The sequence below is a fragment of the Schistocerca nitens genome, chromosome 11 (genome assembly GCF_023898315.1).
Source record: "Schistocerca nitens isolate TAMUIC-IGC-003100 chromosome 11, iqSchNite1.1, whole genome shotgun sequence".
NCBI classification, from domain to species: Eukaryota; Metazoa; Arthropoda; class Insecta; order Orthoptera; family Acrididae; genus Schistocerca; species Schistocerca nitens.
The window spans coordinates 20243479-20263194 of NC_064624.1; the positions used below are offsets into that span (position 1 = coordinate 20243479).

At 40.0% G+C, this 19716-nt stretch overlaps 1 protein-coding gene across 1 annotated transcript in view; it reads left to right on the plus strand.

The window, feature by feature from the left end:
- LOC126212880 (uncharacterized) overlaps positions 1-19716 on the plus strand; it is an 86475-nt gene that overhangs the window by 47742 nt on the left and 19017 nt on the right. Inside the window, exons 4-6 of the mRNA XM_049940381.1 lie at positions 5710-5816; positions 12561-12733; positions 15239-15447. Coding sequence (XP_049796338.1) covers positions 5710-5816; positions 12561-12733; positions 15239-15447 — 489 coding nt within the window. The remainder of the gene's footprint in view (positions 1-5709; positions 5817-12560; positions 12734-15238; positions 15448-19716) is intronic.

A 19716-nucleotide genomic window follows, 5' to 3' on the forward strand; every position in this document is an offset into this window, starting at 1 on the left:
TAATAATTTCTTAAATGAAGTAAAAACAAAAAATTTTAAGATTGTTAAAGACTATTTGAAAGTACATCATGGTGTAACGTAAATTTGAATTTATATTGTGAATATGAACTACAAACAAATGACATAAATGAAAAAGTTCAAGAATTTGGACAACAAACACCAAACTATACTATTTTAACAGAAAAAGATTTTAATAAAAAATTCTAATGTAGTAAAGCATATATTTTAGAAAAAATATCTAATTTTCAAGCACAAGGATCTGGAGGGTTATTAAATAGAATTATTGGTTTACAACTAGCAATTAACAAAAATGTTCCTCTAAGAGGATCATCTTATATTGACATACCTGAAGTGATAAGAAACCAAAAAGCTTATTTTAATGGGAAAAATAATGATCAAAAATGTTTTCTGTGGGCTATAAAATCAGCTTTGTTTCCTGTAGATGAAAATGCTGAAACAATAACAAAATTTAAAGATGTTGGTCTTGATCTTGATAAAAAACTTGAAAATATTGAATTTCCTGTACTAGTTGATCATATTCCAAAAATAGAAAAAATAATTAATGTACCTATTAGTGGTTATTCATTTGATGATGAAGATGAAAGTTGTCAAGTGTGTCCATTAAACATAACGAAAGCTAAAAAGAAAAAACATGTAAATCTACTTTATTTTTAGAATGGTAATAATTCACATTATTCTTATATAAAAAATTTATTTAGACTTGTATCAAGTCCAATGACTAAATATTCCGAAGTAAAATCTATTTGTGGATTATGTTTACTACATTTTAATAGTTAAGAAAAACTAGATGAACACACAAAAAATTGTTTAACTAATAAACCTTTAACAGTTGAAATGCCAGGTGAAGGAGAATCTGTAAATTTTAAAAATTATCAATTTACACAAAAAGTTCCATTTGTTATTTACGCCGATTTTGAAAGTTAACTTTAAAAAATGGATAATTGCGAACTAAAATCCCGAAACAACATATACAAAGAAATATCAAAAACATGAACCAAGTGGATTTTGTTATTATATTAAATATGTGTATGGAAGTTATAAAGATCCTGTATTTTATAGAGGACCAAATTGTCATAAAAAATTTATGGAATGTATAAAACATGAAGTAGAAGAAATCGGAAGGATTCAATCTGAAATTGAAGAAATGAAACCACTTGGTCTTGATGAATACTAAATGTATCTTAAATCTACAATTTGCACAATTTGTAAATGTCCTTATACAAAAAAAAAAAAAAAATTCGTCGTCATGATCATTTAACTGGAAAATTTATTGCTCCATTACGTAATAGGTGTAATTTAAAACTAAAACAACCTAATTTTGTACCTATTTATTTTCATAATTTATCTGGATATGACTCTCATCTTTTTGTAAAAGAACTTGCTTAAGATGATAAAGAAATAGAATTAATACCAAATAATGAAAACCAATACGTCAGTTTTAGTAAATATACAAAACAATTAAAAATGAGATTTTTTGATACACTTAGATTTATGGCGTCTTCCCTCAATAAACTTTCATCAAATTTAAAGAAAAATTAATTTAAAAATATTAAAAAGTATTTTTCTCCAGAATTATGTAACTTAATAATTAGAAAATGTGTTTATCAATATGATTACATAGATTCTTGGAAAAAAATTGATGAAATGCAATCACCAACAAAAGATAAATTTTATAGTGAATTAAATGATTGTGACATAAGTTATGAAGATCATGAACATGAAAAATTAGTCTGGGAAAAATTTAATATTAAAAATCTTTGTGAATATCATGATTTATATCTTAAAACTGGTGTATTATTGTTAACTGATGTTTTCGAAAATTTTAGAAAAACATATATACAAACATATAATCTAGATCCTTCGTGGTGTTTTACAGTACCAATCTTGACTTATTACATGATTATGATATGCTTCAAATGGTTGAAAAAGGAATAAGAGGTGGAATTTAACAATGCTGTAAAATATATGTAAAAGCAAATAATAAATATTTAAAAGATTTTAATATTAAAGAAATATCAAATTATATAATGTATCTAGATGCAAATAATTTATATGGTTATTCTGTGAATCAGTATTTACCATATGGTGGATTTAAATGGGACGAACCAAATAATTTCAATTGTACGAGAATAAGTGAAATTTCAAACAGTAGTCAAGATGGATATATATTTGTAGTAGATTTAGAATATCCAAAATAATTACATGGTTACATACAGATTTACTGCTAGCTCCTGAATCAAAACTTATTCCAGATACAAATGAAAGTAAACTAATAACTACTTTAGATAAAGAGTGTAATTATGTAGTATATTATCGAATTCTTAAACAATATTTATCTTTAGGAATGAAAGTTACAAAAATACATAAAATTTTAAAATTTAAACAATCTGATTCATTAAAGAAGTATATAGATCTAAACACACAGTTAAGAACTGAAGCTAAAAATGATTTTGAAAAAGATTTCTAAAAATTAATGAACAATTCTGTATTTGGTAAAACAATGGAGAATATACGAAATAGATAAGATATAAAATTAGTTTCAAATAGTAAAGTATGTGATAAATGTTTAGCTAAACCAAACTTAGGAAATAACACTATATTTGGTGATAATCTTGCTGCTATTCATATGAATAAAACTGAAATCATATTTAATAAACCTATTTATGTTGGATTAAGTATACTTGATTTATCTAAAGAATTAAAGTATGATTTTCATTACAGAGTTATGAAACCTAAATATGGAGAAAATATTGAATTATATTATCAAGATACAGATACTTATATTTATAAAATTGAAACTGAAGATTTCTATGAAGTTATGAAATCAATGATTCATTATTTTGATACAGGTGATTATCCAACAGATAATTTATATAATATTCCACAAGTAAAGAAGAAAGCTGTCAGTAAAATGAAAGATGAATGTAATGGAGAAATAATGGAAGAATTCTGTGGCTTAAGAGCAAAGATGTATGCTTATAAAGCTGGTGACAAAATAGAAAAGAAATCTAAAAGAATTAAAAAATGTGTTGTTAAAAACAAAATGAGTTCAGAAGATTATAAAGATTGTTTATTTACGAATATAGAACAATATAGAAAATTTAATATAATTAAAAGTGAAAAACATGAAATATATACAATTAAAGTGGACAAAAAAGCACTAACTCCTCCTGATAATAAAGGATATGTTTTAGAAAATAGAATAGATACATTACCATACGGTCATTACTCATTACTGAAAATCTAATAAAAAATTATTATATATCAATCTGATAAAATTTATTCTATATAAATGGAGACTACGTTAATCAAGAAGCTAAATAATTTAAGTATTTCTAAAGAAATTAGAAAAGTAAATGAATTAGAGATAATTGTATTATATAATACTACACACTGTGAATATTTAAATAGTAGATTTGGAGAACAACTTTGTCTAGAACTTAATAATGATTTTAAAGTTATTTTACCAAATAGATTTTCTAAATTAAATGACGATTTTGATTTTGATATAGTTAAAAAAGGACAAATGAAATTAAAATATAAAGGAATGAAGGAACTAAAAAAGAGAAATAATGAATTTCATGATATAGATTTCTCAATGTAAAAAATTTACTTCAGGTAACTAATACATTTACTTATGTTGACAATGTAAAATAATTTTATATACTTATTCTTTAATATAATTTTAACAAACACGTTTTTCACGAAAGACAAAAATAGGACAACTTTTGGGACTAAGAAAAAGTCGTTAAAATGAATTTTATATACTTACTCTCTAGTATAATCTTAAAAAACATGTTTTTCACAAGTCGAAAATAGGACAATTTTTTGGGGCTAAGAAAAAGTTGTAAAAAATGCTTTTTTAAAATTGGTTTTTAAAATAATACTTAATCTTTAATTACATTACATTCACTTATAGGAAATATATGTACAATAAATGATTTTTATTATAGTTATTATTATATTATATTAATAAATTATATTATAATATATTATATTATTATTAGGTAAAAGGGATAGAAGATAAAAAATGTATGTTCTGGATAACTAGGGCAATTTTATGAGTGTCGACAAACGATATTTTTATTTTCATAAAAGTGAGGTACTGAGCCAGAATATACATTTTTTTATTTATTTATATACCTCAACTTTGTATCGGTATGTTGAGTCTTCTATTTCTGAGAGTACATTAACATTAAATGAGCGTAAGGATCATAGAAATGGCATAAGATAGATTGTTACCAATGCTAATGTAATTAACATAAGTCTTATCAAATCACTGTTCATGTACACTGTATCCGTGGCAACTTAGGTGGTTAGTGGGGGAATACAAGTCGTTCTTCCTTAGCTCTCATCAGTAATTTTACATCAGTAAACGTTTTATATTAGAGTACCTTAATATCATGTTTACATTCATTAACAGAATTTGCCATTCTGTATTACGATATGGTCATATGACATAAGGGAGTAAAATAAGAAACTTGTTTATTATGATGGGGGATAATAGCATATACCGTATGTGCCGTCAATGACTTACAGTAGTTTAGATGCTCATACAAATGTAGCATTAATAATGATGTGTATTCATTTTAGCAGATTAACATCACACAGACATAAATCTCATTCACACAACTGTCGCAAATGAATTGATCCACACAACAAATAAAAAAAAAGAAGTACAATAAACTGAGATAAAAATGTATGATGGGATACTTTCCACAAATTACAGAACATTATGTGTACCACCACCTAACTGTAAAATGTTCAATTAATATGTAATGTACCATACCAGTACAAATGTAGTCATAGATGTTCATGGTCCTTAGAACGCTTAGGGGAAGAAGGGCTCTTTCAGCTGCACTTGCAAAATGCCTCATACAGTTTCTTGCAGAGCTACTAAAATATATTACTTATGTAAAAACAAGAGCATCCTAAATATTAAAACATGTATGCGTGGACATGATTCTTCCTCGTTTTCATACAAATCATACAACTCATTGGAAACGTCATAAGGACTACTCATATTATGAAACCAGCATAGACACGATTCAGTGCAAATCATTATGTCATATGCATGTCAGTAAGTCAAAGTAAAATAGGCAAACTACACGTCCTCATTTACGTTACCTTCTGTTATTGGCACATAAAACTGATTGTAAATACAGGTTCCAATCCTGCCTCGGGCATGGATGTGTGTGATGTCCTTAGGTTAGTTAGGATTAAGTAATTCTAAGTTCTATGGGACTGATGACCTCATATGTTAAGTCCCTTAGTGCTCAGAACCATTTGAACCATTTGATTGTAAATTATCTCAAGATCTCTTATTCCTTAACTCCGTCTTATTGCTGAGCAAGTCATGTGGTTGATTTTTGAAGTTGTTGTATATTTGCATTTCTTCAGGCAGGTTGATATCTCTACCCTTAGGCAACGTATGAAGAATTTGTATGACTGAATCTACGTCAGGTTGTTGTACTCCTCTCGCTCTGGCTCTTGTTCTCTTTAAATTTGTCGCTGGAATATGAGCCTTGTAACATCTGGTCGAGGTGTCCAATGCTGTAACTCTTACAATTACTGGCAGTGTACATTGATCTAGTTTCAAAATGTGAATGCTACTTGCATACACTTTGTGAGGGCAGAAAGTGAAAGCTGTGCTTATACAGAAATCTGATCCACTGGCTTGTTCACTAGTTTTCCAGGAACGCCTCTCCAGCTACTGGCGAGACGTGGCGCAGCTGCTCTCGCTCAGTGCGACGCACTACTCACAGCTGTTGGTTCCCCTCGCATTCGAAGATATGGTAAGTGGACTTTTCTCCTCCTCTTATAAACTGCCTTATATGTATAGGGGGTGAGAATATGACACACACCGAGTGGTCAGTTCTTGGAGTGTGTTTCCCAGTTTTGCTGGTTCACACACCAGCTATCTTTGGTTCTCCTGTCCTAATACTAACCATCTGGAAGAATTCTGAACCAACCTCTACCTCTGTGAGCCTTTTGGGGTTATGACACAGGGAGGCCAAGATCAGAATGGTTAGAGAGAGAGAAGAAAATAGTGTGTATCTTTCTTTTTTCGTATTTGATCGCTACTTCCTTAACAGATTCAGGTAAATTTGCATCAGATCCTGCTTTACAAGTTGAAACCTGTGAGCTTCATTTTTAGTGGAGACTGGTCTAGAGTCTCTGTCTGGTATTTCATGTCACCATCAGCATCTTCGCTTCCTCAGAATTTCTACTCCTAATGGAAGGAGTAAGGTAGGGGTCTGAGATCACATAGCCTGCTAATTGCAAAGTTTAATAAGAAAGCAGGTAAATAAAGTTTTACACACTGATATGGATGCTGTCGTGGAGAATATCATAAGGATACTTTGCCAAGGGTCAACAGCAGGTGACACAAAAATCATAGCATGAGTAGACGATGTGATTTTATAGAAAGAGGATGAGCAGAAATAGCAAGAACATTAGTTTATTAGTCTACAAACGCTGGGACATAGCTATATCTTTCTCATCCACAGTGATACAACTCATAATTTGAAGCGCATTTATTTCAGAGAAGCCAAAATTCAATGATGTTGGTTCAGTACTAGTCTGTAAGTACCCTAGGGTCAGCTATAATTTATGGCACAGTAACAATTGAGGTTCATAAGAAATGAGTAAGTTGACATCTGGTCCTATAAAATTACTTGTGCTCAACATGTAGGATCGTCGAATTCACGTCTCCTAATTAACCTGTATACATACCACATAATTTATACAGTTCGATACAACTGTGCAAACTCTTCCCACCCTAACATTCACTTTTCCATTTCCCGTGACTCCATGACCAGACGATAACGCAGCTGACACTTGTGACTCGACACCAGTAGTGGCCCCGTGTGCTCACCACTGCCAGCAATGTCCATGTGACACGACAATGCCCCAGCCGCCACAACCACAGAGGACGGGCAACAATAACGAAAACCTGCATTTGAGGTCCACCAGTTAGCGCGTGTTACGCCTCCGAGTGGCTTTGTTAAAGGCACTGTGCCATTACAGTCACAAGAGGAATATTTAATGAAAAATCTGTGCCAGACTAACCTGAAACCGGATGCTGCTTTCTGAGAGCATTCATCTTAGACGTTAGTCTTTCTGCACGTGTCTCCTGGCATAACTCAAACCTTTATCGAGTCTGAAGTCTATGATTTATGAACACTACTACCAGTGATTTTCCCACTAACGAGAATAATAGCTATGTGGTCTTAACACATAGGATGTCCACGGAGCATTATGACCGTTTGATTCTGACAGTAGTATACAAGGAAAGCAAATAAGTTTTCAGATAGCTGTAGCAGTCTTGAGGTACGCGTATTCCAGATAATTCCACTCGTAGTTCTTCACTACAGCCCTGCAGAGAGGTATGGCAGGGTGTGTTGTAGCGCAGATAAGGATGCAATCTACGATTTCGACCCTACAATAAGGTAAAATAATCTTATGAATATAAATCAAGGTAGAGTATACAGCTGACTGTCTTACAGGACCCCCCCCCTTTCCTGCATCTCAAAAAAGTGACTCAGTATGGCCACTCTGGTATCGACTCACCCCAATGATGTCGCGACAGTTCTCCCTCAATTTTGGACATTGCTCTTCTCCTCAACACGACGTCGAACTCCTAATAACTCTGCACAGAAGAAGAAGAAAGAGACGCACTTGATCAGTATCTAATGAAGGAGAAATAAAAAACCGTATTCGATCACTGATAAGAATAATAATACATGTATTTAAATCTGTTGTTGTGTTCATTACTGTAATACACTTCCAGCAACTCATCATCAACTGGCATGTTTGTCATTAAGGGCATATCCAGCATGGGCACTAGTGGAGGTGTATGAGGTCGGCAGGGGAATGTGCCTGAGAGAAGACTGACAAACTCAAAGTACAACACAGGTGCAGATGCACCAGCAGCTGGTGGTTGTGTCAGAACACCGATATTCTCATAGAGCACATCTACAAACAAGAGCATCTGAAAAATAACAACAAAAAATTTAACACTGTAGAATACTCACGTATCTGCCTCTCAAAGATCGAAGTCCCTAGGGATCATCATAATCGTCATCATCATTATCAGCTGCTGGTTTCAGCTCCTACAGCGAGTCGTGGCTGATTGCGTCTGGAATAGAAGAAGTAGAAGCGATAAGAATCACTTATAAACAAAAACACTATAGAAAATATGCATATTTACTTTCATCCTCTGCCAAGCTGATCATGGTGAATGACATCACACCATCGTCGGTAAATAGTGACAACAGTGTGGCGTCATCATTGTTATCCAATGTGGGTGGGCGCTTACCGCAGTCACCATCATCGGCACGGTTACCGCAAGAGCGCTTCACTCCGGCCTCAGTGCTGCCTGGCAGTCGGAGACAGAGTAAGACTCGTGTGGCCCTCCGCAGGGCTGTTCCCAGACCTCTTCAGCCACGTAGCGTGCGCTGATGAAGAATTCCAGTCCCAGTTCATCACGCGCCTTCTCTCACCACTAACATTACTTACACATAGCGCCTTGCGACAGGTCCCAGCGTGTTCGTACATGTTTGAACATGCCTCTCTCAACTTGCTACTACTCTCATTACTTACAAAGCATGGGTGCAAAGCAGCACAAACGGGTTTATTTCTCGGAAGAAGAAGAATTTCACATATTAAACGAGTAGGATTATGCTATGACAGAAATGCTCGAAATGGAATACGCTGGCTGCAAGCAGCTGCTGATCGGCTACGTTTTGAGTGGCACATTGCAGACACTTGGAAAATCATCTCGACAATTCCCGAAAAAGAGATCCTGAGAAATCAGTACCCAGAACACGCCTGGGCATTGAGTCAAACAGAACTTGGATGGCGTGTACAGGTACAGCTGCCCATCCAGCTTCAACACGATACCACAGTTCATCAAGAGTAGTGACTGGCGTATTGTGACAAGCCAGTCGCTCGGCCACCATTGACCAGACGTTTTCAGTTGGTGAAAGATCTGGAGAATGTGCTGGCCAGGGCAGCTGTAGAACATTTTCTGTATCCAGAACTGCCGGTACAGGACCTTCAACATGCGGTCGTGCATTATCCTGCTGAAATGTAGGGTTTCGCAGAGATCGAATGAAGGGTAGAGCCACAGGTCGTAACACATCTGAAATGTAACGTCCGCTGTTCAAAGTGCCGTCAATGCGAACAAGAGGTGACCGAGACGTGTAACCAACGGCACCCCATACCATTACGCCGTGTGATACGCCAGTATGGCGATGACGAATACACGCTTCCAATGTGCGTTCACCGCGATGCCGCCAAACACGGATGCGACCATCATGATGCTGCAAACAGAACCTGGATTCATCCGAAAAAATGACATTTTGCCATTCGTGCACCTAGGTTCGTCATTGAGTACACCACCGCAGGCACTCCTGTCTGTGATGCAGCGTCAAGGGTAACCGCAGCCACGGTCTCCGAGCTGATAGTCCATGCTGCTGCAAACGTCGTCGAACTGTTCGTGCAGATGGTTGTTGTCTTGCAAATGCCCCCATCTGTTGACTCAGGGATCGAGACGTGCCTGCACCATCCGTTACAGCCATGCGGATAAGATGCATGTCATCTCGACTGCTAGTGATATGAGGCCGTTGGAATCCAAAAAGGCGTTCCGTATTACCCTCCTGAACTCACAAATTCCATATTCTGCTAAAGTCATTGGCTTTCGACCAACACGAGCAGCAGTGTCGCGATACGATAAACCGCAATCGCAATAGGCTACCGACGTGTTGAAACCACACAATTCTGTGGACAAGAAACGGTACATTCTCCAAGCAATGTGGTAGCATATCTCACAGAAACACCAGGTTATGTGGACAAATCAGATAGAGAGGCAGCAAATAAGGTCCTACTGAGTGATCTTGGATAATGCCCTAAAATACCTTGACAAATAATCTTTGCTGTTGGCCAACGATATGTGTGGCGTGGGGATTGTCCTCATTCCAGATCTGGCTGTTTGGCTGTTGAAGACACCATCACGGATGAATGAGGCATCATCCACAAACAATACAAACTGTATGAAGTTTGCCTGTGCCGCGCTGTGACCGATAATAGATTGACACAAGCAGATGTAGAGTTCAAAGTCCTTTTGTCCCAGTGCTTGCACATTCCACATTTGCTTATTCAATGTGCACTGAACACAGCAACACACCTTACCATGAACACGTCACAAGCTATCTGATGCAATGGACCACTGACAGCAGAGATAGTGGTGTGCTTCTAGCACAGGTTAATGCGCCAGTGAGATGCTTGAGAGCTATGAGCCTAGTTGTGTACAGCAGGTCTGTTTGGTGGTCAGGGGTGCACACTGTTTATCAGCTGCTACTGTTCAACTGCACAACGGACACTCGAGATCTTTGCAAGAGTACAAAGAACTGCTGGCGTCATTGCAACACATGCATTGAGTCTGACAGTCGTTGCTTGGACCAATTACTATGAGCTCCATTGTTGTTAGGAGGTGATTGCTCTGTATGTCCTTAACACAATAAATATGCATTTTCGAGCATTGGTTCCCTAACTCAATATAATCTGTTGTGGAACCCCTGTCACCTGTTTCAGTACGTCCCAAAAGGTTTGGTACACCACGTATTGAGAACGAGAGTAGTTCTGTCACTGTTCCTTCGACCACTACTGATGTAGTGATGAACACTCGCATTCCAGGACAACATACTGGGTGATGATAAGGTAGATTAAAAAAAAAAAGAAGGAAAACAGAATGGGTAAGTGCGAGAGGGACTCACGCACTAAGGGTTCTGTACAAATCCCCCATCCTGGGAATCGAGAATACCAACGAGTTTTGACTGTTATCGAGAATCTGTATCGATACTGGCGAGATATTGGTCCTAGGAATACCAAGATCGGTTCAGAATATCCACATTAGCTCCTCAGCCTACAAAAACAAACAAGAATAAGCGAGCAGGGGAATTCAGTTTATGTATCTAGGGAGAGAAGATTTAATAAGACATTTCTGTTTATATACTGAAAAATGACTACAACACACATTTTATGTTTGGATGCAGTAATGTTCTTATGTTATGCTTATATCAGATGATGAATGCAATGTATGTCCAAATAGCAAAGGATATTTTTATGTGATGTAATTACAACTTAACAAGTTTCAGATTTTTTCTTCATTTTTTCCTTCGCTTGTAGCAGAAAACTTAGTTGTTGCCAAATCTCATGATTCTAAGTCAATGAGGAGCACCCTATAGGTTTCAATGAGTGAGTTTCCGAGTATCAAAATATGTAACCTAAATGGCCATATCTTTTGATTGCATTGACTTAGAAGCTTACAATTTGTACAACGCCAAGGGAGCATAGACCTTAATATGTGACATAAATTTGAATTTCGTACCCGAAACTGGTCCAGGAAAAATGATCTTGACACTCCGACAGGCAACTAGACAGACTGATAAGAACATGAAAAAGAAGTACTTTTTCGTGTTATATAATTAGAGATTAATAATTTTCGGATTCTTTTCCTTTACTTACGCTGTGAAACCTTGCTTCTTGCCAAATTTCACTATTGTGGATCAACGGAAAGCACCTTCCAGGGTTCGACGAGTGAGTTTTCGAGTATTAATAAATGTGACTCAAATGGCCGCATCTATAAGGGTTCCATTTCTACAGACTGAGACATGGAACCCTAATCATTCCACAGTAGTCTCTTTCCATCCACCGGAATTATTTCGAGACATCTTCTGTGATTTGGTTTATCTGTTAATGTCAGCAAGAGCAACTGGGACAGGCTCATTATTTCCCCTCTGAAACTTGCAAAGTCAATAAACCGTGCTACATTCCTTCAAATCTGCAATATTCGAGACGTGTTCAGATATAGACGGCATCGGGTTAGATGACGAGCAAGAAACTGAAAATTTTCGGCCAAAGCGAGCAGCCAGGCAATGGACAAACGCTACAAAATTTTGAGTGAAACTGACATTTCATGTGTGCTCCATTAATTCAGACAATTTTTCTGATATGGAGCGGCTGATGCCTATAACTGCGTTTGTAAAAGGTCGCAACATGTGCTCAGGTTTCTCACAGCGTTGGTAACGAGTAAGATTTTTACGGATTTGTCAACAATCTGGCCATTCTATTTTCGAAAATCGTTCCAATGTTAGAATTGAATCTCATCAGAGTCCCAGTCACGCCATGTGGCTCCACATGTGGTAACTCGACGCTGCTGGCAGCCTCAGAACGTTTCAGTCGGACTTGCCGTCACAAGAGTTTGCTTTCATACATTCAGACGTTTGTAATGTCCCAACTACCAAGAAATATCTCCAGCTCTCTTAGATTCACAAATGTGTGTATTTAATAAAACACCACTAGGCATCTGCTGTGCATTAATGTTTTAGTACCTGTACAAAACTGAATGTACTACACTCTTGCACTGGCAGTAATTTCAGTGTTATGTACTAGTGGTACATGTAACTGTAAATTAAGACAGGCTGCTACTCGTGAATGTCATGCAAGTAATTTGAACTATTTTCTGTGTGTCTCAGGGTAACCACACGAGTGGTCAGCAACTCCACGGTTGGATCAAGGACGTGGAACGTGTGAAAGACATGCTGCACACGAAATTAATCGGATTGGTACACGACGCGCAATACGTCAGCAAACAGGTAGAGCACTACGAGATGGAAGAAAAGGACAGGCCGGGACGCTTGATATTCAGGTATGAACCAGTGTACACTCACATCTTTGTTGTACTCACTAAGATTTATTAAGAGTTTATTTCACTTTTAACCATGGAAGTATTCATTACTGATATAGAAAATAATGGGATCATTTAATTCAGAATGGTAGGAGATGGTAACGGAAACTCGTCATTTACAGTTTTTTGATTGTTTAGCCTTCCATTTTTTTATTCGTATTTTGTCTAAAAATGTGCCAAGTATTAAATAGCAGACGAGCGGCGAAAACCAACACAATGAACGGTGTTACTGATTTGACTAGAGAAAGTATTGACGGTTGCAAATACATCCGAAGTTTTCATAATTCGTGGAAATAGTGATGTGGAACCTGACACGAAAACTGAGCGTGTCCCCACATTATGTGGGAAGAAAAAAGAGTCATCTCCAGGACAAATTACGCTAATACCGTGTAGTAGCGGCTCTAGCCCATATATTGGCATCCAGTCGGCGAGGCTACAATTCATGTTCATCTCAATATACGAAGGAAAAATCTAAGTAGTGATGAGGGAAGACGGGAAGACGCCAGAAGAGGGGAGAAAGCGCACATATTTTGTCCTGTGGCCGGTGTCTTTAAATCAGTTCGTAGCACAGAGACTAAATACTGGAAGTTGTGAGTGAGAGGAAAGCGGAGTTGTCTCTCGAGTGGTTGACATGTGGGGCCGTGGGAGGGAGAGGTGTAGGAAATATGCTGGCAGTATGGAGTGCGACAAGGTGGTTCCCTATGTGGGAATGGGTGAGCTCCCAGTAGGTCTTGTGGTGGTGTTCTCCGATTCCTTTAGGTGGCTTATTGTGGCGTAGTTATGGAAGTGGAAAACGTGGATAGGATGGACAGTTAGAATCTGTCGTGATTGCTATCAATTGTCGGTTGTCCGTTGTGCATTCGAACAGTAGCAGCTGATAAACAGTGTAAACTCCTGACCACCAAACAGACCTACTGTACACAATTACAGTTACACCCGAAGAGGTTGGTACTAGAGTCACTTTGCAGAATTATGTGTCTGGGAAGTGGACTAGGTCTTTTCAAACGAAGGTGATCAACTGACATCCCCAGTTAAGTTCATCATGGTAACTGATGTGGTATACGGGTGTGGAGAGGCAGTGGTCAGTATGAGCAAGGAACTTGTGTGGTGTAGGGTGACTTGAACAGAGAAAGGCAGTAGCTGAGGTGTCTGTTAGGGTGGTAAAATACATACTCCGGATAAAGTGTTATGTAGGATTATTTGCAGCCAACTGGGGCTGTTTTTGAGGAACCATATTCTTACTCCACATTGGTTATGGTGTGGGGATTTTTGGTTCGCTACTCCACGACTGTCATCGGCATTGTGAGTGGGTTACTGATTCACTACATATGGAGACCTGCAGATATTGGGATGCGATAAAAGTGCAGATATTATGTCAGGCAGTGAGCATGAAGGTATGAGTGGTAGGGGAGGCTCTGGCTCTGAGCACTATGGGACTTAACATCTGTGGTCATCAGTCCCCTAGAACTTAGGACTACTTAAACATAGCTAACCTAAGGACATCACACACATCCATGCCCGAGGCAGGATTCGAACCTGCGACCGTTGCAGTCGCGCGGTTCCAGACTGTAGCGCCTAGAACCGCTCGGCCACCTCGGCCGGCCGGTTGGGTAGGTGGATTGAAAAGTGTAGATGAGTATATTGTAAGACAGGGTTGTACTACACGAAGAAAGCTGCAATTCAGGTTGCACAGTACTTGTGGAGTTCGAATGGGGTGTTTTAGGCTAGGCAGTAGTTTGAGTTACTCTCATGAACACTCGTCAGTTGGTACAGATATAGGTAAATCAGACCGCTTTCAGAGTAAGAGTTCTACTGCAAAAATTGTATCATTAAAGTGTAACTTCGTAGAAAAGCTCCCGAATTTACTGCCATCCAGGAAAGCTCTCACGCTCAACTTATTCTTGGAACCGAGAGCTGGCTGAAATCTGAAGTGGAAAGCTCTGAGATATTTAGCGAGTCGTGGAACGTGTATTGGAGTCACAGATTAGACGCCAAAGGAGAGGGTGTGTTCATTGCAGTAGACAAAAACATTGTCCATATTGAGGTCGAAGTTGAGTGTGTCAGTGAAGTCATCTAGTCGCTTATTACATGTATAGGTGAAACCAAGTTAATTGTTGATTGTTTTTACTAGACACCCGTGGCCGAGCGGTTCTAGGCGCTACAGTCTGGAATCGCGCGACCGCTACTGTCGCAGGTTCGAATCCTGCCTCGGGCACGGATGTGTGTGATGTCCTTAGGTTGGTTAGGTTTAAGTAGTTCTAGGGGACTGATGACCTCAGATGTTAAGTCCCACAGTGCTCAGAGCCATTTGAACCATTTGAGTGCCAGTCTGGCACACAGTTTTAATCTGCCAGGAAGTCTCTAGTCCACTGCTGAGTGGAAATCCAGTCTGGATACTTTTACATTCTTGCATAAACCATACATGTTTGGTTTTTAACTTTTAACCTCGCGGCTTTTGTGTTACAGGCGGCCGCTGTTGAGTGAACGCCTACTGCGCTATCAGCCGTGGAACCTCTCCTTTCCCGACGACTTCAGTGCGCTGTGCGAGGAGCGGCAGCCAGAGCTGTCGCAGGTGTTCAGCCTAGCTGCCTCACTGTACGCCGCCTATCGCGTCTACTGGTACGCTGCCGCTGAGTACATCGATTTATTATACGAAGATGAATTCAAGACTGTAGGTAAGTTTAATACCGGGACCCGCCCACTTCACGGTTATGCGCTGAAGACTGTCCAGTTATTTGAGGAATGAGGTTCAAATACCCTTCTGAATATCTAGTTTTAGATCTTACGTGATTATACTTGCTACGCAAGATAATCACTGGTGCTCTTTCAAAAGTCAGTTTTTCGACTGCTTGACAACTCTCAATCTGGACCTGTTAAAACCTAACTACTCTATTTAGATGTATTATTGACTCTTTTATTATAAGGGAGTAAAAAAGACTACATACACAAAATTTTCGAGTGTTTAGAGAAGATTAAAAAAAAAACAATTTATATGTGACACAAATTTCACAGGTGCACCCTCTACCTGCTAGTGGTCCTTGAAGGTTCCTACGCTAGTGATGTACAGAGACTGTGTGATGTTTTAGAGACATTACTCAAGTGCCAGCTGGGTGGTAATGATTGCATAACACACTCGAAACATGTGGGTATTCCACAAATAATGGTTGTAGCCTCAGCCTAACAGGCAACCGGCTCACCTGGGGTGTCTGCCAGTGCCTGGTACACCGAACAACTCGTCTCCTTCCAGCAGGAGCCCCGCAACATCTCTAAAAAAATGCCCATCCAACAGCACTTTGAACACCGTCTCTGAACATCAGTGGAGGTAAGACCTTCATACATCTGCGACATTTGCTTCGTATACAAAAGTGTCCCTTTTTATCTTCTACAAACACTCTAAAATTCTGTACATGTAGTTTTTATCAGACCCAGTCTAAGGCTTGTTTCAAAAATGGCGATTGGAATCTGTAACATAATGGCTACAGACAAACTAATTTTTTGTCAATACTGTAACTGGTGTAGTGTTCTAAATTTCTCATGTATTATAATGGTATGATACTGTTCGTATTTACTAATTTTCTTTGATGAATAATATTTCGACTTGTAATTGAACCGTTAATTGGACAAGATGTATTGTTAACGTTATTCTTACATATGTTGACATCTTGGGTTGTCGGGTGTTCTACCGGATATCAGCCTCGTACTTGCACGATATTTCGGTCACGTAGCTCGTAACCTTCATCAGGTGCGACCTGAGACTGCTCCTCGAGTGGACCTGGTCCAGTATTTATGCCTATGGCCTTCCCCCTCCACCAACGGCTGCAGGCGCTTCCTCCGTGGTCCGCGCCCAGTCCCTGCGACCTGCTGGAGCGTTGCTGCTCCGTTTTCCGTCCGCTGCGGTTCTAGGTGTTCCCTCTGCGGTCCGCGCCCACTAAACCCGCTCCTGGGGGTTTCATCTACGGTCTGGGGTACCAAGCGTACCCCCTGCGGTCCGCGCCCGCTCACCACGACCTGTTGGAGCGTTGCCGCTCCGTTTTTCGTCCGCTGCGGCTCTGGATGTTCCCTCTGCGGTCCGCGCCCACCAGTCGCACTTCTGGGTGTTCCATCTTCGGTATGGTGCGCCTGGCAGTCCGTCAGGGGCTCGTTTTCCATATCCATGTCTCTGGTTCTTCTGTTTGTGTAGTGTTGCAGCTGGCCCCGTTGCTCCTTTAACAATTCCAGAGCCGGATCCCAGGCTCTGTTTAGCTGGTACCCTGTGTCACGGTTCATAAGATCGTCAGCTATTTTAATTTCTATCGATTCTCTTATAACACTGTCCCAAAATCTGGGTGTTTGTGCTAGAATCTTGGTATCCTCATACTTCATGGCATGATCTAGTTCTAGACAGTGTTCAGCAATGGCTGACTTAGTCACCTGTCTTAATCTAGTGTGCCTCTGATGTTCTTTGCACCTGATCTCCACAGTTCTTGTCGTCTGGCCAATGTAGGACATGCCACATTGACAAGGTATATTGTAAATCCCTGGTTTTCGTAACCCCAGGTCGTCTTTGACACTCCCCAGCAGTCCCCCGATCTTGTTGGATGGACAGAAAACACACTTGATATTGTGTTTACGGAGGATCCTACTGATTCTGGCAGAAATAGAGCCAGCATAGGGCAGATATGCCACCTTCTTTACTTCATCTTGCTCTTCTTCAGGAACCTGTGGTATAGTGGCTGGTTGGAGTGCCCTCTCAATTTGTCTGTCCGTGTATCCATTCTTGGAGAAAACTGATTTGAGACGTTCTGTCTCTATAGGTAGATTCTCTTGGTCTGACAGGGCATGTGCTCTGTGTACCAGTCTTCAGAACCCCATTCTTCTGTGCAAGGTGGTGACAGCTGCTGGTCTGCAGATATAAATCAGTGTGTGTTGGTTTTCGGGACACGCTGTGGCCAATTGATCCATCTGCTTTCCTCTGGACTAGTACATCCAGAAATGGCAGCTGGCCATTCTTCTCCAGTTCCATGGTGAACTTCATATTAGGGTAGCATGAGTTAAGATGTTCAAGAAACTCATTGAGCCTGTCCATCCCATGTGGCCAGATCACGAAGGTGTCATCCACATACCTAAAGAAGCATGTGGGTTTAAATGTGGCTGTCTCCAATGCCCTCTCCTCAAAACTCTCCATAAACATGTTGGCAACCACAGGGGACAGTGGGCTGTCCATAGCTACACCTTCAGTTTCCTCGTAATATTGGTTTCTGTACAGGAAATACGTGGATGTCAGTGTATGACTGAACAGGTCCAACAGAGCACCGTCAAATTTCTCTGCAATCAGTTCTAGTGAGTCCTTCAGTGGGACCCTGGTGAACAGCGATACCACATCAAAACTAACCATGATGTCCGAATCTGTGATGTGCAGTTGCTTGAGGCGTTGCAGGAAATCTTCTGAGTTGCGGATGTGGTGAATACATTTCCCCACATATGGAGACAGGAGACCTTTCAAGTACTTGGCTGTTGTGTACGTAGGTGCCCCAATATTACTGACAATTGGACGTAGGGGCACGCCCTCCTTGTGTATTTTAGGCAGACCATACAGTCTAGGTGGCACTGGTGCTTTTTCCCGTAGTTGTCTTATGATCTTATCGGGCATCCCTGTTTCCTTCAAGAGAGCATTAGTCTTCTTGCCCACCTTGTCCGTGGGGTCACACTCCAGAATTCTGTATGCAGGGTCCTCCAGAAGTTGGCGTACTTTCTCATCATAATCCACCCGCTGCAAGATGACAGTGGAGTTCCCTTTGTCTGCTGGCAGTACCACAATGCTGTTGTCTTCCCGGAGTTTCTTGAGTGCAAGCCTCTCCTCGGTTGTGATGTTCGATTTCGGCGGCCTGGCCTTGGTGAGGGCCCTGCAGGTCTCTCGGCGGACTTCCTCTGCCACATTAGGTGGAAGTGTGGCTGCAACTTGCTCTACTGCACTGACGAAACCTGAAATGGGTACGTTTCTAGGGGTCGTGGCAAAGTTGAGACCCTTGCTGAGTACCTTTAAGGTTGTATCATCAAACTGTATGCCACTCAGATTCGTCACAGTGCGTGTCTCTTCCATCTGCTGTGCTTTCTTACTCATGCGCTCAAACTTTGCAGATTGGCAAGATGAGGCATTCCTTCTAGCACACTCAGCTAGAGACCAGGAGGCACGGTCTACCCAATCCCAATCTTCTCTTGTTGAGGAGGCTGCCATGTACAGATGAATGTGTAACAGCTCCCTGGCCACAACTTATCTCGAATCCTCTCTCTCACCAGTGCCATGCTGGCTCAGCGTTTTATCTTGTTCGCCGCTCTGGAGTTGATGTGATGTTTAATTCTGGCGAATACTGGTACCACTTTTCCATCTCGACACCTCAGCAAAAAACTGGGAGAACTCAGCATCTTCCCTTTCTTCTGCCGTAGCTTGTCCAGCTTCTTGATACATCTCCTCCCCGTAGAGACTTTTGATGTAACTCTTCAGGCTTTCCCAGCGATCTAATGACATCTTGGATTGTCAGGTGTTCTGCCGGATATCAGCGTCGTACTTGCACGATATTTCGGTCACGTAGCTCGTAACCTTCATCAGGTGCGACCTGAGACTGATCCTCGAGTGGACCTGGTCCAGTATTTACGCCTATGGCCTTCCCCCTCCACCAACGGCTGCAGGAGCTTCCTCTGTGGTCCGCGCCCATTCCCTGCGACCTGCTGGAGCGTTGCTGCTCCGTTTTCCGTCCGCTGCGGCTCTAGGTGTTCTCTCTGCGGGTTTGGTGGGCGCGGACCGCAGCCTGAAGAGTTACTTACATATGTTAATACTAGGTCTGAGAAAACTCTGTACGAATGTGTAATCGTGATGGAGAGTAGTTTTAAAAAGTTCCTCTTAAAGCGCTGCACACCAGCGAGATAGTCGGGCGCGAGTCGCCGGACTGTGCGCTACAGTGGGCACT